The following is a 26,958-nucleotide window of genomic DNA, read 5'->3' as shown; positions in this document are numbered from 1 at the left end:
GTTAAAATGACAAAGTCTTCTATGCCACAACCAAGGATCTTCATTTGAAGCTTTAAGACATTTTAAGCTAGAAGAATCAACTTTATCAAGAATCACAATATATATGTCATTAAACCTCTTACCTTTGAACACAACATTGTATTTGGAATCAAGTACAATGCATTCAAGCTTTTTAAACAACACATACAAGTCTTTATCACACAATTGACTAACACTAAGCAAGTTATAACCTAAGTTATCAACCAAGAGCACATTATGAACAAAAGTTTCACCATCCTTACCAACATCACCTATTCCAATTGTCTTAGCTTTCACATCATCACCAAATGTTACCTTTCCACTTGATTTTGATTTCAGCTTTATGAACAAGGAGGGATCACCGGTCATGTGCCTTGAGCAGCCGCTATCAATAAACCATTTGGACTTGTTTGATCCTTTTTCCTGAAAAGATAAGGTGTTTGGTACCCATTTTAATTTTTGGGTCCATAATAGTTAGCATTGTATCTAACTAACCACATGCATTTCATCCCTTTGTTCAGATTTCTTTTCACATAGCAATCTCCTTTCAAATGCCCTCTTTGACAACAGAAATCACACATAATGAAAGAGTTCTTAACATGTACTGGTTTGATATATCTCAATCCACCTCTTCTATATGTTGTGAAGCCATGTGCAATTTTGTTGTGAGCAAATGTTCTTTGACAAGCAGTAAGATGGGTAGATGATATGTTTCTTTTGAGAAAATCCTGTTTTCTTGATTTCAAAGTTTCATCCAAGATGTCCATTCTTTTCTTCAAATCACCATGCTTTTCCTTCAGCATTTCACAAATATTAGTCTTTCTGTCAAGCTCGTTTTGAACATCACATCCGGCTCTTACAAGGCATTCATTGTCAGTCTTTAGATGTTTATTTTGTTGAACCAGACTTGTATTTTCTTGAATGAGAAAAGCAATTTTCTGTTTTAACAGCTTGTTTTTATCATAAGATTCCTTCAAGGCATTATGTAGCTTTTCAACAAAAGATTCAAGATCATCATCTTCATCATCATCACTTTCAGATTGCGAGTGAGTGGAAGTTACCTCATTATTTCCAATAGCCATGAAGGCCATTTGAGCTGATTCCTCTTCTTCTTCAACTTCCCCTTCGGAGTTGCATTCATTCCAAGTAATCTGAAAGTTGTTGAATCTTGGCTTTCGATCAGCTTTTCCATCTTTCATCTTCTTCATGGGGCATTCATTTGCATAGTGTCCAATCTGTCCACATTCGAAGCATTTGTCCAACTGTTTCTTGTTGAAATCTTGTTTTCCTTTGTACTTTGCGATAGATGGTTGATTCTGGAATTGATTGCTAGGACCTCCCCTTCTAAACTTTCTTTTATTCAAAATTCTTTTGAAGCCTCTGGTGATAAGAGCAAGATCATTATCATCACCATCCGAGTCTTCATCATCCAGGTGAGCTGGATCATCTTCACCTTGAGTAGTCTTTAGAGCAATGTTTCTCTTTGCTCTAGCATCCTCTTCCTCCTGCACTTTAGATTTCAGTTTCAACTCATAAGAGGTTAGTGAGTTAATGATAGATTCAATAGGCACAGAACTTAAATCCTTAGCCTCTTCTATTGCAGTCACTTTATTTTCCCATTCTTTGCCCAATGCATTGAGAATTTTTCTGTTCTTCTCTCCCAAGGTGTACTCTTTGCCCAACACCTCGAGATCTTTGATCAAGTCAGTGAACCTGCAAAACATTTTGTCAATATCCTCAAGAGGTTCAATCTTAAAAGATTCATACTTTGTGACCAAGATGGCCTTTCTCTGTTCTCTCACATTGTCACCACCCTCATGGATTTCTCTTAACTTATCCCACATTTCTTTGGCTGATTTACAGCCTTTCACTCTAATTGATTCATTTGAATCTAAGGCACTATAAAGAACATTCATGGCCTTGGCATTCAATGTGAGGTTAGTCCTGTCTTGAGCATTCATTTCAGCTCTCATTTTTGGCCGAAGCAGCCCTGTATCTGCATCAAGAAAGTTAGCTTCATGCGGTCCTTCACTCACAATAAACCACAGTTCAATATCAATAGATTGCAAAAAGATAATCATTCGTTCTTTCCAGCTAACATAGTTAGAGCCACTGAACATGGGAGGCCTAGTAACAGATTGCCCCTCAACAAACATAGCATGACTGGTTGTCATCTTTACTCCAAGCCGTTAGAGCTTAATCTCAAGGAGACCAAGCTCTGATACCAATTGTTAGTCCCACAGACAACCAAGAGGGGGGGTGAATTGGTTTGATTAAAATCTTAACCAAGTTTATGCACTTTTTCGTTAATGAAAATTTACCTTCCTTTTTAGTAATGATCAACCAAGTAGATTAGAAGACAATAGCAATATTGATCGGAGAAGCAAGTATAGATAAGCAATGAAGATTTTATTAAACAGAAATGTAAAATAGAGAAACAAACCAAGTGTCTACCAAGCTTTACCCAAACTTGAAGACCAAACACAAGGAAGAGCAACTTCTCTTTGATGAAAGTCGATCAACTAGATGTACAATGGAGGGAGCACTTCCTTCTTGCCCTAAGCCTCACTTAGTCAAGCCAAGAAGTTTTACAATCACTCAGAAAACCCTCAACAGAGCTACACTAAAGATCCTTTCACTCACAAAAGAAAAGCTCAACAGAAATTCACACCACTTTAAAACAAATCTGCTTTGGAGACTATTTTCTAGCTAAAATATCTCACTAGATCTTGTAAACAAAGTGTGCAAAAGTTCCTACTTCGTTCAGACCAGTTTGATTTTAAAGAGAACCAGAAATGGGCTTCATCAATGCTTCCAACGGATAGAAGGCAGCTGAAGAGTCAACTAGCCGTTGGGGCTGTCGGACGTCCGACGATCGAATCATCGTCCGAACCAATCGTCCGATGATAGCCAAGTTGAGGTTCGGACGTCCGATAAGTTCTTTGTCGTCCGACAGCACAGCGTCCGACCTTGGGCCGAGAGCTAGCAAGTTATCTTGGAATTTTTCGGACGTCCGATGCGATTGATTAGCGTCCGATGGCAAGCGTCCGATCCTTCCGGACGTCCGATGCTTCTATGTGAGCGTCCGACGGTGCTTCCTTCCTGATGTTCTTCATCCTTTCGGACGTCCGACAGTTTCCTTTCGGCCGTCCGACCTGATTGTCCTGTTTTTGCTTCACATTTTGGTTGTTTTGCTTTTGATGACATATTCGAACCTGATTCTTGGATAGACAAAAACACTTGTTTTTGAAGAAGGTTAGATAAACATTTCAAAGTGCCAAGAATGACACACTTAAAAGACAATATCTTTGATCGGAACAAAACAATGCTTTCTTTGTTCCATCAGGCCTGATCAAAGTATTCACTTTCTTGGACTGTATTTCAAAGAACTTTTGTGATCATCAAAACCAAGAATAACACTCCCTATTGTGCTCGATCGACCAAAGTTTGACGGCTTGCTGAACGTCGTTCTTTGTTTCAAAGACTATTCCCAATCTAAGTTTCTTTGCCCACTCATCCCAAACGTTGTACTTGTCCAAAATTTCCTGTTAAAAGGGTCAAAATCTAGTGAGGTTTCGACTCCATCAAGGTCGTGCTGATGAGATGGTATATGATATGAGGTCAATGGACCAACACTTGACAGCACAAACAAATTGCCGGCTTCTTCATCAGTTTGATCCTACTCGTGACAACTATCATCTGAGTTATCACCGTCAGATTCTGGTTCCGTGTCTTGCTCAACACGAACACCTTCACTTTCTGACTTGTTCGATAGGAAGGAGGTCGAGGGAATTTTCATTTCAGGAAATTCTAGAAGGGACAAATCATTACAAAAAATACATTTACTTCTATCATCCTCGGCGCTTCGATTTACACGCCCTTTCCTATGATTTGGCTTATCATGTAACATTCGTTCGCACTCCGATTGTACTACCTTTTTTTACTTTCATGTACAGGCATGTTGTTTGACATAGTTTTCAAGTCAAATTGGACTAATGATGTTTGTTCGGTATCATGATCATTGTGGATATGATGAGTTTGGGGCTCCACTCCCATATACATCTCATATGCCGTGTGTGGTGTGTGACAGCCCCACCTTCCCCTAAGGCGTACCAAAGGGGTTAGCGGACTGCCTGCCCAACTCTCGCCAGGACTACTAAAACGGTAAAACAGTAACTCAAGTCGTTCGGGAATCTACTAGCGCGCTTAACCAAGCCAACAATCAAGAAACGGAAAAAACAAAAGTTAAACATAAAGTGAATGGTGACTACCACGTCACAATCCGTCAGGACCCAATCGAATACAAGTAACTTTTTACAACCCCTGAAAGGAATATATACAAGCCAAATATAATACATTGAACATGAGTACACACACACTGTTACAAACCACATTCGTGTGTTTACAAGCCAAAATGTAGCATTTAAATCCAAGTACAATTAAGTTTTCAACTATTGAGGAGCTATACAAAATCTCTCAACTAGCTCTACTCAACTCATTCTTCAAAATCAAAAGTCCAAAAGGTAAATCCCTGTAAGGAAAACAAAATTCACGGAGTGAGCTTTCGCCCAATGAGGTACCGTCACGTAAATTTACCAGGATCACATAAACACAAGAATATTCAATCCAAATACGTACGTCCAGCAAGCAAAAACAACAACACCCAAGTATAAGGAATAAAAGGATACGGATGGCTCTCAAGAGCCCTTTTCCTCTTTTGCCATGCTTGATCTCATCTCATTGACTCTCCGTCAATGTATACCAGGTAATCATGACCGTAGACTCCTCTTTACTCCAATTATCCGCCCACCTCACTTTCCCCTTACCGGGCCCGAACACCAAACAGTACAGAGTTGGTATTACTCGAGTATACCAGAATCAAGGGTCTCATACCCAAAGATTCCCAAATACAGTCCCCATGGCTTGTCAAATGTCCCCGACCAAGTCCTTACTGGCTCGAGTCCATTGACTTCCAATGAGGTAGAGCTCAGAGTGAACAGTAAAGATTGGTATCCAATCGACACCAAATCAAGTACAGTCAAGAGTGTTCAAGTGATACAAGTACAGTCAAGTAAGCCTAATATAATAACCAGCCAAGAAGGCCAGAGAGTACGAGAGTGGTAAAGCACACCCTCGCCTCACCTAGCTCAAACAATCATCTCAACTAGTCCAAATCATAGAATTCAAGTACAAGAAAGCCACGGAATAACAAACATGTGAGTAGTACACTCACCAAGTTCAACAAAGAAATTTCACAAGTTTTCGCCCGACGTGAGCCTCGGATCACCGGCACGCCCTATAACAATCAAGAAAGTACAATGAAAACTCAAACACAAGTCGAATACCTTTTTCTAGGAACTATTAAGGCAAGACCCAAATATAGCTTGGAAATGAAAAATACATAACATTTAGGGTTAAAAGTAGAAATAAACCCTAAGTTTATTCATTTCTATCAAATCTCAACCCAACTCATAAGAATCCGATACCCTAGACACTTGGACAGCAGTTCCCCTAAAATTTCAGCTTTTCCAACCTACAAGACAACCATTAAAAGCTATCCAACACAACCACAAGCACCCAAACAATTCATAAGCCATTCAAAATACTTCATTGGGGTCATAATTGTGATAGCCCCACCTCCCCCTAAGGCGAACCAGAGGGTTCGGCGGGCCGCCTGCCCAGTTCTCGCCGGGACTCAGTCGTTCACTAAAGTCCTCAAATAAATTACAAGAATAAACCTCAAATATTACAATATAAATCTCCAATATACATCAAATTCTCCAAAAAATAATTACATATCAAAAGCGAAGCATCCATGCTTCCACTGCGCCACTCTGATCCATGATCCAACTATTATACAAGAGGAAGTCTAAATTCAAAGTACACATGAGATAATTCATCCGATCATAGGAATAAGTACTACAAGCCTTCCTTCGCCTTGAGCCCTGTGGAGGGGAATAAAATATTTTTGGGGTGAGCTAGAAGCTCAGCGAGTAACCGGTAAAATCAGTAATCAAATCGGTTTAACAATAGTTCATTTCAATGATGTCATAAATCAAATGATAAGTCCAGAAACAATTACAACATTTACAAAACATTAAATATGGAGTATCAATAATTCAAGAAACATGTACAATGGAAAGCGATAGTAACATTCATGAAAAGGATACGTTCGTTCTCCTGCCATTTCCTTTTTTTTTCATTTGAAATTGCATTTTTTTTTCATTCAACCTTTCCCGGACATCGTCCAGGCTCCACCAACCTCCACCAACCTACAAAGGTAATACTCGAGTATACCAAACGTTCACCCAGGTCCCTAATCGCCCGACCGAGTCCGCTTCTGGCTCGAGACGACCGGTAACAAGGGGCAATGGCCAGTTCAGCCCAAAAGGCTTACATTCATGCGCAAGTAGCATTTAATCATTAAGCATGAAAATTTCACATTTATTTAGGTCGAGTGCGATAAAGTACACACTCGCCCAGAAAACTCGTTTTAACAATCATTGAAAGCACTTAACACATTATCAATCTATAATAACAAGCCAATAAGTCAAGGAAATATATCAAACAAGGAACACTCTCATATAAGCACGCATGATATGCAAGAAAACAGTTCAAAAGTAACTTTGGAAACAGTTCGAAAGTAAATAATGCAAGAAACGTTTCACAAGTACTTTGGAAATAGTTTAGGGTCACTCACCTCCACGGCTCAAAAATCATCCATCGTATAACATTGCCTTGCTCAAATCCAAGTCTTGGATCACAAACTCAATGCAAACAAATCCCTTCAAAGTTCGGACAGCACTTCCCCTGAATTTGCTAACTTTTCCAGCCATCATGGCTTCATTATTTCCTCATTCCATCCCAAAGGTACACACACAACAACAAGTTCATCCAATAGCCATTCAGCAAGCTCCAAGTAGTACTAGTACAAGTCAAGCTAGGGAAAAGTCCGGAAATGAAAGTTAAGCTCAAAACCAGAAAAACAGTTTTGACGTCATTTTGCGGTAATGGCACCAAAGGCGTTACGATTGTCGGATGAAGGTACAAGACCCACTGTTTCGAAGCTAAGATATAGGGATACAATATTGCAGAAGGTCACTCAACCCAGTTTCGAGTGTAACCAGGTCAAAAATGCAAGATACCATACCAGAATCACAAAAACAGATTCACAGAACGCATTCTAGTAGAAACATCATAAATCAGGCTATCCAAGTCCAAATCCAGAAATTCCAGAACCAGCTGAAAGATAAGAAACAGGGATAAATTTCATCAGAAGACCTCAACAACCAATTCCAAAGAAATTCCAGCCACAACAACCAATTACTGGCGCAATTCTTACATTCGGGTAAAACCAGAACAGCAATAGTAATTTCGACTTTTCTCATTCTACACTACTCCGATTGACCTGAAAGTTTGTAGGTACCTCTAAAATATAATTCCCTACAACTTTCATGTTTTAAGGCAAGGCCAATTCGGCCTCTATCTATGAGCTATAAATTCGGGCAGAATGCACAATCATAAACCCTAACTTTCCAAAATTTCTTCCAAAACAGAAATTGTTTGCAATTATCCACTTTTTCCACCTTCTAGAATCATTATATACCATTTCCAATCATCATAGATAGCCACACAATCATGCTCATATTAAAACAGAAAAATCCCCAATAATTATAAAACTTCACCAATTCAACCAAAAATCAAGATATAATCCATAAAAGTGCATCTTATACCACTACCAATCATGAATTGAACATCATTAGAGGAAGGAGAGGGGTCCTTCACAACTCACCTTAGCAATACAAGAGATAGAGCAACTAGTCACCTTAGCTTTCCAAACAACTTCACAACCAAGCTCAACTCCACCAAACTAAGAGGTTTTATGGAGTAATTGGAAGATTAATCGGTTTAATTGAAAGATTGGGCAAGATTGGAGACTAGAAAATTGAGAGCTTTTCTTCCCTTTTTTGAGCAAGAGAATTCGGCCAAGAAGTTTGCAAAATGAAGAGATTTTTGGCCAATTTGAATTAAATGGTAAAGTTATGAATAGTAGTCAAACTCAAGACTAAATCTTATGGTGACACTTGTCACCTTTAGGTTTAAAACTTATCTTTTTGTCTCTCCAATACAAATATCTTAACACTTTGTAAAATAATATCACTTAATACAAAATTCCAACAAGTTGTCAAAAATATAATGCATTTACCGCACTTGCGGGTCCCACGTTCAAAATACGCTCTTAATTTCTCAAAAACTAACCGATACTAGAAAAATCATTTTAAAACTATCTTTGCTCATAAACTTTATCTGGGGAATTTTTCTAATAAAGAAAATGTAGAAAAGGCGGGCGATTAAAAATAAATAAACCCTAGAAAATTAGAAAATTTTTCGGGTTCTCACACTCATTCTTTTCGGGGCGTCACAATAATACCCCTCAATTATAGCCAATTAGAAGCTCAACTATCAACCATAGAAAACCCCCAATTAGTAACCCTAAATCTGAAATTTTCCGCACAAGCGGAAATTTTCCGCAATTAACGCACAAGAGAGCTATATAATGCCATTTAGAACCATCAATTCCAGCTCAATCATATCAATCATAGGAAAACAGAAAATTCCCACAAAAATCAGAAAATTAGCTAGCTTCACTCCAATCCACCAAATCTTCCGAAAAATCACGTATATAGCTACTATAAGGCACCAATTGGCCAAAATTAGAAACAAAAGATGAGTTCCAAGCAAGATACCTTAGTTCTTCAAGAAAGGTTGTAGCTTGTGAGGTTTTCTTCCAAAACAACACCACTAAGTTCTTCAAACACTCTTAGCAAGGCGATTTTATGGACTAATTCAAGAAATAAACGGTTAGTTTTCAAGATTTAGCAAGGATTTGAAGATGAAAGGTTGAAGAATTTTTTTCCTTTGCTCCCAAGAAGTTTCGGCCAAGACAAGTGAAGAATGAAGACATCTTGGTCAAAATTGAATTTTAAGGAAAGTAAGGAAAGTTTAGTCAAAAGTTAGGTAAGCTTGGTCTAACCAAAATTGGACACTTGGCACTTTGTTTTGCTAGAGTTATCTTCTTGTCCCTCATGGCTAATCCATCTAGGTAACCTCCAACTACCTCCTAATACCCAGTAATAGAATCCCGTTACACAAAATTTAACCTAATCGGCCGAATTTCTCTCACTTAATGCACTAGCGGGTCCCACGCCCAAATTACGTTCCAAATTTCTCACGAACTACCTTATACTAGAAAAATGATTTAAAAACTATATTTCCTGATCAAATGTTGATAAAAGTAATATAATAAAGAAAATAAAAGAAAACGGGTGCACAGGAATAAAATAATAAATAAATAATAATTTTTAATTTTTTTTTTCTGGGTTCTCACACTCTCTCCCCCTTAAAGAATTTCACCCTCGAAATTGCTCACCTGGGTTACTAAATAGCTCAGGGTATTTCTTTTTTATCTCTTCCTCCAACTCCCAAGTTGCCTCTTCTATTCCATGATTTCTCCACATAACCTTCACTAATGGAATTTGCTTATTCCTCAGTTCCTTACTCCTTCGATCGAGTACTTGTACAGGTCTCTCTTCGTAAGTGAGTGCCTTATCTAACTCAATCTCCTCTAGTCGCACAATGTGGGTTGGATCAGGATAGTACTTTTTCAGCATCGAGACATGGAAAACATCATGAATTCGAGATAAACTTGGCGGCAACTCGAGTCGGTACGCTACTTTCCCCACTCGCTGAAGAATTGTATAAGGCCCCACGAACCGTGGTTGAAGTTTCTTTCCTCTACCCACAGTGACGCTTCGTAATGGCGTGATCTTAAGGAAAACACGGTCTCCAACTTCGAACTCCAAATCTTTCCTTCGGTTATCTGCGTAGCTCTTTTGTCGGCTTTGAGCTGTTTGGAGTCTTTGACGGATCAATTTAACCTTCTCTTGTGCATCCTCCATCCAAGGAATGGTTGTTGGATCTAGAGCTTTCTTTTCCCCTACTTCATCCCAATAAATGGGCGAACGACACTTCCGTCCGTAGAGAGCTTCATATGGTGCCATTTGAATGGACGAATGGAAACTGTTATTGTAGGCAAACTCTACCAAAGTCATATGTTGACCCCAATTACCCCCAAAATCCAGAATACAAGTCCGTAACATATCCTCGAGGGTTTGAATGGTTCGCTCTGACTGTCCATCCGTCTGAGGGTGATAAGTGGTACTAAGGTTGATTTTGGTCCCCAAGTTCTCCTGAAACTTTTGCCAAAACCTCGATACAAAACGAGGATCTCGGTCTGAAACTATACTCACTGGAACCCCATGCAACCTTACAATTTCATTCAGGTACAACCGAGCCAGCTTATCCATGGAATCCTTCACATTCACAGGTAAGAAATGGGCCGATTTGGTCAATCGATCAACGATCACCCAAACGGCATCATGTCCTTTTTGAGTTCTTGGCAGTCCCGAAACAAAGTCCATCGTGATATTTTCCCACTTCCATTCGGGTATCTCAAGAGGTTGTAACAGTCCAGAGGGTTTTTGGTGTTCAGCCTTGACTTGCTGGCAAATCAGACAGGTTTGGATATATTGAGCAATCTCCCTCTTCATCTTATCCCACCAGTACAACCGTCGCAAGTCTTGGTACATCTTATTACTACCAGGATGGATCGTGTATTTCGATCGATGGGCTTCCTCTAAAATTTCTCTTTTCTGGTTTTCATCATTGGCTACTACTACTCGGTTTCTATACCTTAGAATCCCTCCAGGACCCAAATTGAAATCAGGTAGTGCTTCTTTTTCCACATTTTCCTTCCACTTTTGTACCATCGGATCCTTCTCTTGGGCTTCTTTAATTCGATCGAGAATAGTAGATGTCACCCGAATAATCCCAAAAGTTATTTGTTTGCATCCCAGTCTAGGGTTCCACTCGCTTGCTGCTCCTAACATCTCCCACTCCTTGACCATCAGCCCTGCTACTTGAGCCTTTCGACTTAGGGCGTCCGCTACTACATTAGCCCTACCCGGATGGTAGTTGATCGTATAGTCATAATCTTCTAAGAGTTCCATCCACCGGCGTTGCCTCATATTCAACTCTTTTTGGGAGAAGAGGTACTTAAGACTCTTATGGTCTGAATAAACCTCAAAGGTAACCCCATAGAGATAGTGTCTCCACTTTTTCAGAGCAAAGACCACAGCAGCTAACTCCAAATCATGGGTAGGGTAGTTTTGTTCATGGGTTTTTAGTTTCCTAGAGGCAAAAGCAATCACGTTCTTATTTTGCATCAACACACACCCTAAGCCTTCCCTCGAAGCATCGGTATAAACAGTAAAACTGTCCTTCCCATTAGCCAAGGCCAAAACAGGAGCCCTGGTTAACCTTCATTTCAACTCCTGAAAACTGGTTTCACACCTAGTATCCCACACAAAACGGTTATTTTTCTTCGTTAGATCGGTTAAAGGGCCGGCCAGTTTGGAAAAGTCTTTAATAAAGCGTCTATAGTACCCAGCCAACCCTAAGAAACTGCGAATCTCAGTGGGGTTTTCTGGCCTCTTCCATTCAGCCACTGTCTCTACTTTCGCGGGATCTACCATGATACCTTCTTTTGAAATCACATGTCCCAAGAAAGAGATTTCCTCTAGCTAAAATTCATACTTACTAAATTTGGCGTATAGCCGATGATCTCTCAGGGTTTGTAACACTAGCTTCAAATGCTGTTCATGTTCCTCACGGGTTTTAGAATAGACCAAAATGTCGTCAATAAACACGACAACAAATCGGTCCAGGTAGGGTTTGAAAACCCGATGCATCAAATCCATAAAGGCAGCAGGGGCATTGGTCAACCCAAAGGGCATGACCGCAAACTCAAAATGCCCATATCTAGAATTGAAAGCAGTCTTGGGTACATCTTCTTTCTTAATAAGCAACTGATAGTACCCCTGTCGGAGATCTAATTTTGAAAAGACCACCGCGCCTTGCAACTGGTCAAACAGTTCATCGATATGGGGAAGTGGGTATTTGTTCTTAATGGTCATATTGTTTAATCCCCGATAATCAATACACAATCTTAAAGTTCCATCCTTCTTCTTAACAAATAGTACCGGAGCCCCCCACGGAGATCCACTCTCATGAATAAACCCACGCTCCAATAGGTCCTGCAATTGCAATTTCAACTCCTTGAGTTCAGCAGGTGCCATTCGATAGGGGGTCTTAGAGATAGGTGACGTCCCCGGCAATAAGTCGATCTTAAACTCTATTTCTCTCTCCGGAGGTAAAGTGACTAATTCATCAGGAAACACATCCGGATATTCACTTACTACAGACACATCTTCAACCCTCAACTTATCAGTGGGAGTGTTTATAAGAAAAGCTAGGAACCCTTGGGCCCCTCTATATAGAAGTTTCCTAGCCCGAATACCCGAAATCAATGCAGATGAGGCTAAACTACCCCTTCTATTGAGCCTTAGGGTTGCCTCCCCCGGTATACGAAATTCCACTACTTTTCTCTTACAATCAAGTTGTGCATCGTACTTAGCTAGCCAGTCCATACCCAGTATAACGTCGTACCCCTTAATAGCCAAACTTATAAGATTCCCCAAAAGCTTCCTCTCTCCTACCCAAATTTCGCAATTTGTATACATCAAACCAGTAATCAAACGTTGGTCCCCCGTAGGAGTACTAACTTCTAAGTCATAAGGCAAGCTAACAGGGGTTATATCAATACCACACATAAAATCGGGGTTAACAAAGGAATGGGTAGCACCAGGGTCGATCAAAATCCTAGCTAGACGATGAAAAACAGGGATCGTACCTTCTACAACCCCAGAGGAATCAGGGACTTGTTGTTGCTCAAGGGAGTAAACCCGAGCTGGCACCTTTGGCTTTGTCCCTTCTACCTTGGACTGTCCCGAGTTGGCCTTCGACGACTGGGTGGTTACTCTCGCCTCCCGCGGTAACACTGGACAGTTGGCTATTTGATGCTCCGCACTCCCGCAGCGCAAGCATCTTTTCTCTTTCCTCCAACAGTTGTCCTCAGTGTGGTTTGGTTTCCCATAAAATCCACAGGGTCCGCGTGCAACTGAGGCCGAACTTCCTTGTGAGACGTTTCTCTGTGGGCCCCGTCCATTGTGACCACCCCTCGGCGGAGTCCCTCGCGTCATCCCCGGTTGCCTTCCTCCCCCGGCTCCTCTTCCAAACTTGGGAGGGGTCCCTTTATCCCCTTGGGTCGAACTACTCGCAGAGAACCCCCGTTTTTTCACCTGAAAGTTCCTTACTTGAAGCCTGGCATTTTCAACTCGCAAAGCTTTCTCCACGGCGTCACTAAAGGTATTGATCTGGGCTACCGCCAGATCCTTTTGAATTTCCACATTGAGCCCTTGAATAAAACGCCGAACTCTCCTTTGCTCCGTTAGAATGAGTTCTGGGGCGAACTTAGATAAACGAGTAAACTGGCTCTCGTACTCAGCCACCGACTGCGTTCCCTGACGGAGTCGAATGAACTCGTCCTCCTTCTTTTCCTGGACTAGAGGGGGAAAGTATTTCGCGTTGAAGTCCCTCATAAAGTTTACCCATGTTCTTGGTGTTTGTTCCCGGTCCCACTTCAGTCGTATCACGTTCCACCAAGAACGCGGGGCCCCTTCCAATTGGAAGACAGCGAATGTAACCTGTCTCTCTTCTGAATAGTGTAGGGCGGCAAAAATATCTATCATTTTCTCTAACCATTTTTCGGCCACGTCCAGATCTGGCCCCCCCAGAAATTTTGGCGGAGAGAACTTCTAAAATCTCTCTAGGGCCCGATCTTCACTCTCTACTACATGGCTAGGGTTCCCAGGTTGCTGGATAGGAGGTTGGCCCTGCTGTTGCACTACGTGGGCTAACAGGTCGGTCATTTGCTGCATAGCAGCAGCTATTTGGGCACTAGGGTCAACCCTAGGTTCAGGATTTGGTTCAGTCGTAGTATCCCTAGTACCCCCGTCAGTTGTGGGTTGCCTAACCCCGCGCCCGCTCCCTCGTCCACTACGAGTGTCTTCCATTGCTCTAATGTCACTCTAAAGTCGAGGCACAAAATAATATTGAAAGTGCATATAAATATAATCATATAAACATGAACAAAGAACCAAAAATAAACACCACATAAGGCATGTATACACATAGAACAGTTATACACAGAACACATAACTGTGTCAAACAGTCATACATGAGCAGTCAAGCAAATATATACAAAAGTACTCCCGTGAAGCCAAAAGAGGGTCTGTCAAAATACACTGTACAACCTAGGTCCCAAAAGGCACAAAACAGCTAACCAAAAGCTTTTCCTAGGTATCCCTCACACGGGATCAAAACAAGGCTCAAAAACCCTAATCTAGTCCTCGACGGAGCCAACCGACTCCCCCCCAGAGCTAGAGCTAGGGGCGCCTCCCTGACCTGGAGCTCCGTCACCTGGAACTCCCCCTGGCGCATTGGCGCCAATCACTCCCTGGATGAGTGCCCCACACTCATCGATAATAGCGCCAGACCGGTCTCTCACCTCCCAGACTACCCTAGTGAGGCGGTCGTTAACCACCTGCAACTGCTCCCTCAGCGTGTTTGATACGAATCTCGTTGGTGAGAAGATTCGCGACCCAAGATCGCTTGTTGGATTTGACGTCGGGTGCAAGAAACGGTGGCAGCGGAAACCCTACGACCCCTCTAATCCCCGTGACTACGAACTTGTTGATACTATCTCAACCCGTAATCAAACGAATTAGTGAACCTCAGGCAAGTGTAGAAGGCGCCACAATTCAAGTGCGATTCTTGAATTGATAAGCCGAACAAGAACACTAGAGTATAACTCTAAGTTGTTCAAGGTTTGCTCGAAAGCTATGGAGAAAACTCTCTCAATATTTTTATCATAAAAGTGTCTACCCTTTATTGATGTAATATGGTGCCTTATATAGGCTATAAGTGAAAACCCTAATCTAGTAGAAAATGGACTAAGGACGCAGTGGATATGGGCCCTAACAAAGGAGGCTTAACCCCCGACGGGTTGGGCCTCACGTGGACTTTCCTTCCTAGGCAGCCCACTCTAGCAAATAATAATGAGTAAATTAGCAATCCTACCCTTGGCGTTTCTACGTGCGATATGCACTTAGCCAATTATTCAATCTAATCAACTAATGTGGAAATAACTAACTATGATGCTAAAACGGAAATTAGGGTTTGGCAAAACCCTAATCCTCGGGTGTAGCTTCAATGCTCATTATCGGACCGCGACCACCTTCACTTGAATGCATGAATCCTTCAAAGGACTTGTGTATGGCCTGAATAAGTACATTGAGTTGCTCACGAAGTTTCTTTGCGCGAGCCCGAGTAATGGGTCCACTTGGGGCGAGCACGTGATCCTCAGCTCCTCGATTACCCGAGCCATTGTTGGCCTGCCCACGTACCATGATGCTATCATTCCCCTCCTCTTGAGAAGGATTTGCCCTCAAATCAAACGCATCATCTGCATCAAAAGGAGCTAAGTCAGAGACATTAAATGTAGCACTAACTCCATACTCACCAGGAAGGTCAAGTTTGTAGGCGTTGTCATTGATGCGCTCCAACACTTGAAAAGGTCCATCACCCCGTGGTTGTAATTTGTTCCTCCTTTGAACAGGAAAGCGTTCTTTGCGCATGTGCAACCACACCCAATCGCCAGGCTCAAAAATCAACTTTTGGCGACCTTTGTTAGCTTTCTTGACATATTGAGCAGTTCTCCTCTCAATGTTAGCCCTGACTTTCTCATGCAGTTGCTTAACAAACTCTGCACGTTTCTTACCATCCAAGTGTGCGCGCTCATTACTAGGTAATGGCACTAGATCAAGTGGTGTTAGTGGATTAAAACCATAAGCACATTCAAATGGAGAGAAACCAGTAGTAGAATGGATAACCCTATTATAAGCAAACTCAACATGAGGTAAACATTCTTCCCATGATTTCAAGTTCTTTTTTATGATGGCACGCAACAAGGTACCTAATGTACGATTTACCACCTCAGTTTGACCATCAGTTTGGGGGTGGCTGGCAGTAGAGAATAGCAATTTGGTGCCTAACTTAGACCAGAGTGTCTTCCAAAAATAGCTCAGAAATTTGACATCTCTGTCTGAGACAATGGTCCTAGGAATGCCATGCAATCTCACAATCTCTTTAAAGAATAAGTTAGCAATATGAGATGCATCATCAGTTTTATGACATGCAATGAAGTGTGCCATTTTAGAGAATCTATCAACTACCACATAAATGGAGTCATGACCATACTTGGATCTAGGCAAATCAAGTATAAAATCCATAGAAATATCGACCCATGGTGCACTAGAAATAGGTAACGGGGTGTAAAGGCCATACGGGTGTACCTTGGATTTAGCTTTCTTACAAGCTAAGCATCGCTCCACCACCCGTGCAACATCTCTCCTCATGTGCGGCTAATAGAAGTGCTCCTGCAGCATGGCAAGAGTCTTATCAACCCCAAAATGTCCCATAAGGCCACCCGAATGGGATTCTCGTACCAAAAGTTCGCAGATGGATCCATGTGGGATGCAAAGCCGATTAGCATAAAACAAGTAACCATCGGAAATGAAGAATTTACCTTGCCCAGTGTGTTTGCAAGAAAGGTAAAGTTCACCGAAATCACTATCTTGGGCATAGATGTCTTTAATCAGTTCAAACCCTAACAACTTAGCATCTAAGGAAGTGAGTAGAGAGTACCTTCGTGAGAGTGCATCCGCAACCACATTAGACTTACCAGCCTTATATTTAATTACGTACGGAAAGGACTCCACGAATGCGATCCACCTTGCATGCTTTTTGCTCAAGGTGTGCTGGGCCTTAAGGTATTTAAGGGACTCATGATCAGTGTGTATCACGAATTCCTTAGGCCTTAAGTAGTGCTGCCAAACTTGTAGTGCTCGAATGAGGGCGTACAACTCTTTATCATAAGTTGAGTAGTTCAGTGCAGCCCCATTGAGTTTCTCACTAAAGTAGGCAATAGGTCTTCCTCCTTGATTCAACACAGCTCCAACTCCAATACCTGAAGCATCACAATCAATCTCAAATGTCTTAGAAAAGTCAGGTAAAGCAAGTACAGGTGCATGTGTGAGTTTGTGCTTTAAAACGCGAAAGGCTTGTTCTTGAGAATCTCCCCAATGGAAGTTCTCATTCTTCTTAATCAACTCGGTCAAGGGTGCAGCAATAGTGCTAAAGTCCCTCACGAATCTCCTATAGAAACCCGCAAGGCCATGGAAGCTTCGAACATCACCCACAGACCTTGGTGTTGGCCACTCTTGAATAGCTTTCACCTTTTGATCATCCACCTTCATTCCCTGCGCACTTATAACAAACCCTAGAAACACAAGCTCATTAGTGTAAAAATTACATTTCTTGAGATTGGCATAGAGCTGCTCTCGTCGAAGTACATCCATAACAGCCCTAATATGCTCGAGGTGTTCATTATAAGATTTGCTATAAATTAGGATATCATCAAAGTAAACTACCACGAATTTTCCTAAGAATGGACGCAGAACATGGTTCATTAACCTCATGAAGGTGCTAGGTGCATTAGTGAGCCCAAAAGGCATCACTAACCACTCATACAATCCATACTTAGTTTTAAAGGCAGTTTTCCATTCATCCCCCTCCTTAATCCTAATTTGATGGTACCCACTTTTGAGATCAATTTTGGTAAAGAACACAACCCCATGTAACTCATCAAGCATGTCATCTAAGCGAGGTATAGGGTGGCGATACTTTACCGTGATGGCATTTACGGCCCTACAATCAGTGCACATTCTCCATGTACCATCTTTCTTGGGCACCAAAATGACTGGGACAGCGCACGGGCTTAAGCTCTCACGTGCCCATCCTTTGCCAAGCAAGTCGTCCACTTGCCTTTGTAACCCCTTAGTTTCCTCCGGGTTGCTCTTGTAAGCTGGCCGATTTGGCAACGAAGCTCCAGGGACGAAGTCTATTTGGTGCTCAATGCCTCTAAGCGGTGGTAATCCACTTGGCACGTCCTCGGGGAAGATATCAGCATATTCCTGCAACAGAGACTTAACCTCAAGAGGTATGTTAGTATCAAGTTCAAGCACATTCAGAGCTACTTCTTTGCTAACAAGCATAAGAAGTGGCTGCTCATCTCTCATTAACTTTCTCACTTTCTTGGCTTTGATCAGAAGCATTTGTTTTTCCTCAATTTTTACCTCACTTGTCGAGCTATCTATAGCCTTTTTTCTCTCTTTTTTTGCCTCGGCTCTCTCATTTTCTTTTCTTTTTGCACTATACTTCTCAAACTCTTGTTGCAATTTCAATTGGTCCTCATGCACTTGTTTGGGGGAAAGGGGAGCTAGTGTGACTTTCTTACTGTTGTACAAGAAACTATACTTATTAGTCACACCATCAAAAGTCACCTGTCTGTCAAACTGCCAAGCCTACCTAGTATAATGTGACTAGCCTGCATAGGAACTACATCACATAATACTTCATCAGAATATTTATGGATTTGGAAGGATATAAGAACCTGCTTGGTTACTCGAACCTCCCCAGAGTTGTTGAGCCATTGGAGTTTGTAGGGTCGCGGGTGATCCCTTGTAGGCAACTTCAAGTTGTCCACCATGAATGAACTAGCTACATTTGTGCAGCTCCCACTATCAATAATCACACTACAAAGTGCTTGGTTGACGAAGCACCTGGTGTAGAAGATGTTCTCCCGTTGAAGCTCGTCCTCCTTAACACGTGCAGTTAATGCTCTCCTTGCAACCAATGCAGTCCCAAAATGACCCTCGGGTGCACTAAACTCCTCTTCATTTGGTGATTCCCCATCACTACCTCCGTCAAGAGGTAGTTTGCCTTCGTACTCGGCTTCGTCCTCACTCACGATCTCACCATTTTGCATCATAATCATAGTCCTTTGATTGGGACATTGACTAGCAATATGGCCTCTACCTTGGCATTTGAAGCATCGAGTATCACGAGCTCTAGTTTGTACCCTAGACTCCTCAAATTTTGGAGTAGAAGAGGACGGCTTACTAATACTAGGGTTGCCCACCTTACCTCCCTCGAATCTCGGCTTTGGTGTAGGAGCATTTGGTGAAGGCCGAGAATCATTCCTTGGTTGGAATGGGCGGTTGGTAGAGTAGGTGGTATTGCCGAAATTCGATCGAGTGGTACCCCTCCGCTTGAGCCTTTGCTCGACCTTAATAGCCTTGTCTACAAGCTCATGCAACTCCATATAATGTTGAAGTTCCACTCGTTCAGCAATATCGGGTCGTAACCCGCTCAAGAATCTCGCCATGGTGGCTTCAGGATCCTCTTGTACATCCGCTCTAAGCATCAGGATCTCCATCTCCTTGTGGTACTCATCCACACTCCGGTTGCCCTGGACCAAGGTTTGTAACCGGTGGTATAAATCCCTAGTGTAATGTCCAGGTACAAAGCGGGTGTGCATCATGGCTCGAAGCTCGGGCCATGGAATAAGCTCAGGTAGCCCATTTCTCCTTCTAGACTTCTTGATTTGGTCCCACCAAACCACAGCGTACTCAGTGAATTCCATGGTGGCCAATTGCACCTTTTGCACCTCGGTGTAGTTTTGGCAAGAAAAGACCATTTCGATCTTGGATAACCATTCGAGAAAGGTCTCGGGATCGGACCGTCCTTTGAACTCAGGGATTTGCATCTTGATTCCCTTGAATACATCGGTAGGTCCAGTCTGGTTCCTTTGCCTTGGTCGAATTCGAGGTTCCTCATCATCATCATCATTATTGGAACCATCGGACGACTCCTCCACGCCCCTTCGCCTTCGCATGGATTTAGAGGTTTTTGGTGTTCCAGACGCTCGGAGTTGTAGCAACTCATCTTGAATGGGTTCTAGCATGCGTTGGAAACGCCTCTCCATTTGCTCCATCATCTGTTCAAAGTTCATGGGACGGGATACTCCTTCGTTTCCACTAGACATGGAGTCTCAAGTGTACCTGCAAGGGTTAGTAGCAAAGGAAATAGGGAAAAAAGTAATGTTTTCTTTTGCTTTTTTTTTTTGTCACTTCACTCCCTAAGTGTTTACTCTCACACTCGTATATGGTAACTCAAATCACTCTAATAAGCTCACCAAAATATTCTCTCACAGCCCCTTGCGAAACCTTGAAGAAAGTAGAGCTCCTCAAGTGCTCAAATTTAGCTTAAAAATCAAGTTCACGCTAGAATTTGAGGTTCGTAAGAGTGGAAATTTTCTGGGAAAACAAAATTAGGACACTAAGAATGGAGTGATAGAATATATTCAAGAACAAAAATCGAGAAAAGACTTGACACAAAAGCTACAAAAAATTAAGAATGATGCTCAAACACCTAGCCGACAAGGAAGTTGGCCGACAAGGAAGTTGGTTCCTTTTGCGTTGCTGGATTTTTGGATCGTTTACCAACCAAGGTCAACAAATGCTTGGCATTCGAATGGGAGAGAATGAAAGACACAATAAATGACCCAAGACTGACCAGGACTCAATGAACAACTCAATGGGCAAATCCAGAAACGACTCAAGGCTGAAATGACTCAATGGACTTTGGCTTGCTGGAATTTTGTTTTGTTTTTTTGTGTTGCGGCTGCCTTGGGCTTGGCTGATGATTTTATGGGGAATTGGTTCTGTGTGATTGCTCAAGGGTGGGGCGTGTTAGCCTTTGATAGCAATGGGTATCTGTCCACAAGTGTTGTAGCCGAAGGAAAACAAGTGCTAGTGGGCGGTGGTGTTTGGTTTGTAGTGCGGTGTTTAAGAGTCAAGGTGTAGTGCGGCTGGTTGGGGCTGTTTTGGGGTCTGTTTGTTGTGCAGAGGTGCGGTTCAAATGCCAAGGTATCAATATGGGCAAGTGGGGGCTACAGATTAGGAAGCAATAAGAATGGAAACCCCTTTGGATTTAGAAATCAATCAGGATTGGAAGTTCTCCAGCGGCTGTTTCTCTCTCCTTTTTTTTTTTTCTTTTCTTTTCTAGATGTTCAGCCGACCATGTTCCTCTTCCCAAGTGCTCTAGGATTGCACCATAACTTAGATACCAACGTTCCTCTGGCTGCTGTGTTTTTTTTTTTTTTTTTTTTTTTTTTTCGCACAGCAACTTCAGATGAACACGGCTTCGTTGGGCAGAATTTCCCAGGTCTGTCCGAGTTTAAGTGCGGCTTGTTTTGATGGTTTTTTTTTTTTTTTTTGGTAAACAGGTAGGCTAGGTTTTGGTTCCCAAACGGGTCAAGGTTCAGCTCCAGGTATAGACCAACCCTTTAGCAATCAAGAGTTGCAAATCAAACACAAAATTTCCAGCAAATAGCTTCAAGAACGTCGCTGCAAATTTCCAGATTTCAAAGGTTCAAGAATCACTTCAAGAACTCCAAGAAATCGTGAAGTTTTGCTTACGAAATTCAAGAACAAGGTTCCAAAATTCTCCTAGATAAATGAATAACTAAGACACGGATTAAAACAGCTTTAGAATGAACCGCAACTCGACAAAGAGACACGAGCAGGAATTGGGAACTACCAAACGGCAACTCCGCGACTTGGAAGGAACACCGACCAGAATTTTCTTGCCCCCCCTTTGTTTTTTTTTTTTTTTGACTCAGGTTTGGGACTTAATCACAAAAGCAATAGACACAAAAACTGAACAATGGACACGCACAAACAATCAGGGAACAATTCGGACAGACTTGTCAAAGCAAGTGCGGCACGGACCGAACTCCTAGGACTCGATGTTACTAGCACCGTTTGATTTTTCAATTTGCTGGTCCCAAGCGGTGGAGAACACAATCAGCAAGACACGACCAGATTTATTCACTCGAGAATTGGCAATAACAAGGCACAGATTGCACAAGGTTCAACGGACACAGAAATACGGAAGCGACAATAAGAACACTAGCGGTGTGGGTTTGTTTCTCTTTTTCTTTTTTGTTTTAACGACTGCTGGAATCACACACCACCAAACCAACACAACTCATTTGACTTCCAGAAATTCCAGGAATTGAAGATGACACCAAGGCAGACTCCAGAACACGATGACCAGAATTGAACACAAAGGAAAACTCGCGGGCCAGAACTCGCGGACAGGACGCAACGTGCAAAAGTTTTTTTTTTTGTTGAACTAATCAAGACAAACACGAATTAAGACACGAGAAGAGGGATAAACGATATTACCAACAAGCTAGCTCTGATGCCAGCTGATACGAATCTCGTTGGTGAGAAGATTCGCGACCCAAGATCGCTTGTTGGATTTGACGTCGGGTGCAAGAAACGGTGGCAGCGGAATCCCTACGACCCCTCTAATCCCCGTGACTACGAACTTGTTGATACTATCTCAACCCGTAATCAAACGAATTAGTGAACCTCAGGCAAGTGTAGAAGGCGCCACAATTCAAGTGCGATTCTTGAATTGATAAGCCGAACAAGAACACTAGAGTATAACTCTAAGTTGTTCAAGGTTTGCTCGAAAGCTATGGAGAAAACTCTCTCAATATTTTTATCATAAAAGTGTCTACCCTTTATTGATGTAATATGGTGCCTTATATAGGCTATAAGTGAAAACCCTAATCTAGTAGAAAATGGACTAAGGACGCAGTGGATATGGGCCCTAACAAAGGAGGCTTAACCCCCGATGGGTTGGGCCTCACGTGGACTTTCCTTCCTAGGCAGCCCACTCTAGCAAATAATAATGAGTAAATTAGCAATCCTACCCTTGGCGTTTCTACGTGCGATATGCACTTAGCCAATTATTCAATCTAATCAACTAATGTGGAAATAACTAACTATGATGCTAAAACGGAAATTAGGGTTTGGCAAAACCCTAATCCTCGGGTGTAGCTTCAATGCTCATTATCGGACCGCGACCACCTTCACTTGAATGCATGAATCCTTCAAAGGACTTGTGTATGGCCTGAATAAGTACATTGAGTTGATCACAAAGTTTCTTTGCGCGAGCCCGAGTAATGGGTCCACTTGGGGCGAGCACGTGATCCTCAGCTCCTCGATTACCCGAGCCATTGTTGGCCTGCCCACGTACCATGATGCTATCAGTGTTCGTCCTCTCCTGCTCCATGGCCACGTCCCCCTGGAGCTCTCCAATCCTATCGGCCTGCATCCGCATGATGCCCCTAAGTCTAAGGGTCTCAGTGCGCTCCCTGGCGGCGGCACATCTAAGCCTCCATCGTTCAGCAAGTACCGCCACAACCACGTGGTCCTCGTAAGAGTAAAACTGGCAACGCCTACAGCGGCGGGTCCGGCTAGCGGTATACCACAGCCGGATCGGACCTCCCGGTCTCTCCTGGTAGTCGATAACCCGTGGGCGCCTCTGAACTGGCTCGCCTCCGCCCGCTACACTAGTGCCAGCCATAACCTACAAAGAGAGCAAAGGTTTATAGCTTAGACAATATATTCACACTTAATGGCGTCTAAACTCAATCCCAAAAGTTCTAAGGACCAGGTTTCAGGTTCGCCTAGGGTAATTCTAACCTAGGCTCTGATACCACCTGTGACAGCCCCACCTTCCCCTAAGGCGTACCAAAGGGGTTAGCGGACTGCCTGCCCAGCTCTCGCCAGGACTACTAAAACGGTAAAACAGTAACTCAAGTCGTTCGGGAATCTACTAGCGCGCTTAACCAAGCCAACAATCAAGAAATGGAAAAAACAAAAGTTAAACATAAAGTGAATGGTGACTACCACGTCACAATCCGTCAGGACCCAATCGAATACAAGTAACTTTTTACAACCCCTGAAAGGAATATATACAAGCCAAATATAATACATTGAACATGAGTACACACACACTGTTACAAACCACATTCGTGTGTTTACAAGCCAAAAGGAAGCATTTAAATCCAAGTACAATTAAGTTTCCAACTATTGAGGAGCTATACAAAATCTCTCAACTAGCTCTACTCAACTCATTCTTCAAAATCAAAAGTCCAAAAGGTAAATCCCTGTAAGGAAAACAAAATTCACGGAGTGAGCTTTCGCCCAATGAGGTACCGTCACGTAAATTTACCAGGATCACATAAACACAAGAATATTCAATCCAAATACGTACGTCCAGCAAGCAAAACAACAACACCCAAGTATAAGGAATAAAAGGATACGGATGGCTCTCAAGAGCCCTTTTCCTCTTTTGCCATGCTTGATCTCATCTCATTGACTCTCCGTCAATGTATACCAGGTAATCATGACCGTAGACTCCTCTTTACTCCAATTATCCGTCCACCTCACTTTCCCCTTACCGGGCCCGAACACCAAACAGTACAGAGTTGGTATTACTCGAGTATACCGGAATCAAGGGTCTCATACCCAAAGATTCCCAAATACAGTCCCCATGGCTTGTCAAATGTCCCCGACCAAGTCCTTACTGGCTCGAGTCCATTGACTTCCAATGAGGTAGAGCTCAGAGTGAACAGTAAAGATTGGTATCCAATCGACACCAAATCAAGTACAGTCAAGAGTATTCAAGTGATACAAGTACAGTTAAGTAAGCCTAATATAATAACCAGTCAAGAAGGCCAGAGAGTAGGAGAGTGGTAAAGTACACCCTCGCCTCACCGAGCTCAAACAATCATCTCAACTAGTCCAAATCACAGAATTCAAGTACAAGAAAGCCACGGAATAACAAACATGTGAGTAGTACACTCACCAAGTTCAACAAAGAAATTTCACAAGTTTTTGCCCGACGTGAGCCTCGGATCACCGGCACGCCCTATAACAATCAAGAAAGTACAATGAAAACTCAAACACAAGTCGAATACCTTTTTCTAGGAACTATTAAGGCAAGACCCAAATATAGCTTGGAAATGAAAAATACATAACATTTAGGGTTAAAACTAGAAATAAACACTAAGATTATTCATTTCTATCAAATCTCAACCCAACTCATAAGAATCCGATACCCTAGACACTTGGACAACATTTCCCCTAAAATTTCAGCTTTTCCAACCTACAAGACAACCATTAAAAGCTATCCAACACAACCACAAGCACCCAAACAATTCATAAGCCATTCAATATACTTCATTGGGGTCATAATACCCCTCAATTATAGCCAATTAGAAGCTCAACTATCAACCATAGAAAACCCCCAATTAGTAACCCTAAATCTGAAATTTTCCGCACAAGCGGAAATTTTCCGCAATTAACCACAATTAACGCACAAGAGAGCTATATAATGCCATTTAGAACCATCAATTCCAGCTCAATCATATCAATCATAGGAAAACAGAAAATTCCCACAAAAATCAGAAAATTAGCTAGCTTCACTCCAATCCACCAAATCTTCCGAAAAATCACGTATATAGCTACTATAAGGCACCAATTGGCCAAAATTAGAAACAAAAGATGAGTTCCAAGCAAGATACCTTAGTTCTTCAAGAAAGGTTGTAGCTTGTGAGGTTTTCTTCCAAAACAACACCACTAAGTTCTTCAAACACTCTTAGCAAGGCGATTTTATGGACTAATTCAAGAAATAAACGGTTAGTTTTCAAGATTTAGCAAGGATTTGAAGATGAAAGGTTGAAGAATTTTTTTCCTTTGCTCCCAAGAAGTTTCGGCCAAGACAAGTGAAGAATGAAGACATCTTGGTCAAAATTGAATTTTAAGGAAAGTAAGGAAAGTTTAGTCAAAAGTTAGGTAAGCTTGGTCTAACCAAAATTGGACACTTGGCACTTTGTTTTGCTAGAGTTATCTTCTTGTCCCTCATGGCTAATCCATCTAGGTAACCTCCAACTATCTCCTAATACCCAGTAATAGAATCCCTTTACACAAAATTTAACCTAATCGGCCGAATTTCTCTCACTTAATGCACTAGCGGGTCCCACGCCCAAATTACGTTCCAAATTTCTCACGAACTACCTTATACTAGAAAAATGATTTAAAAACTATATTTCCTGATCAAATGTTGATAAAAGTAATATAATAAAGAAAATAAAAGAAAACGGGTGCACAGGAATAAAATAATAAATAAATAATAATTTTTAAATTTTTTTTTCTGGGTTCTCACATGGTGACATCAATTTCATATGATATAGCATGTCAATGTCATCTTCGCACCCCAATTGCACTCCAGCAAATGTATTTTCGCCAACAGAATTCCTAAACTATAGATTCAACTTGAAAACATTTCGATTTAGTTGCATGTAGGCGTACGTCTATCCACCAACTCATCGTAACTTATTCAATGTTTCACTAATATGGCTTTTTTGTACCTCGGAGGGTCATATGTGAATGATTCTTGGGTTTCAACTATTTTGTCTCCCCAATCAAATTGAATCACCAATATGATGTCCATCGACATTTTTTCCTAATCTTACGAATATTTTTATGTCAACTAATATTAACGTCTTCATTAATAATAACACCATTAAAAAAACAATCACTAATTACAAATAAATAAGCAAAGATAAAGTTATCAAACAAATAATATTATTCAAACTGCATGATAAATGGTTTTTCTTTAGTATTAATCAAATAATTATTACTTGTGACAACCAACTCCTTCTTATATTTTACTATTATTCAGTACTCACTAATCATAGCTACTATTAAAATATGATTTTATAATGTAAATTAGTGCAACTTATTTCGTTTACCATACCTAGTATTATTTACTATTTATTATTACTATTAACATTACTTACCAATTAATAGTACAAGTACTTTGGTTAAAATATTTAATTTTAACTATTTAATTTTAATAACTTATTTTTTACTTTTACTTTTCTTATTTACTATTTACCATTTACTATTTACCTTTTAATATTTATCTTTTATCTTTTACTCCCTCCGTCCCAAAATTTGGGACGCTTTTTGGGATACACACTTTTTAGGTACAGTAGCATTATGGGGACACACTTATCTGACTCTTCCACTCATACCCTTTGCTGTTTATGGAGTAAAATAGCAAGCTGTCAGGGACCACTTATATTGCCAT

General features: G+C 41.5%; 1 protein-coding gene across 1 annotated transcript; it reads right to left on the bottom strand.

Annotated features, from left to right (window-relative positions):
- Nucleotides 1-18,436: 18,436 nt before the first annotated feature.
- Nucleotides 18,437-19,933, bottom strand: LOC113768865. The gene has a single exon (XM_027313376.1). The coding sequence runs from the start codon at nucleotides 19,931-19,933 to the stop codon at nucleotides 18,437-18,439; it is 1,497 nt and encodes a 498-aa protein (XP_027169177.1).
- Between the last annotated feature and the right edge of the window lie 7,025 nt (nucleotides 19,934-26,958).

This window comes from Coffea eugenioides, chromosome 1 (genome assembly GCF_003713205.1).
Source record: "Coffea eugenioides isolate CCC68of chromosome 1, Ceug_1.0, whole genome shotgun sequence".
NCBI lineage: Eukaryota > Viridiplantae > Streptophyta > Magnoliopsida > Gentianales > Rubiaceae > Coffea > Coffea eugenioides.
The sequence above is the reverse complement of the archived record's forward strand: the minus strand, read 5'-3'. Positions and strand labels throughout refer to the sequence as shown.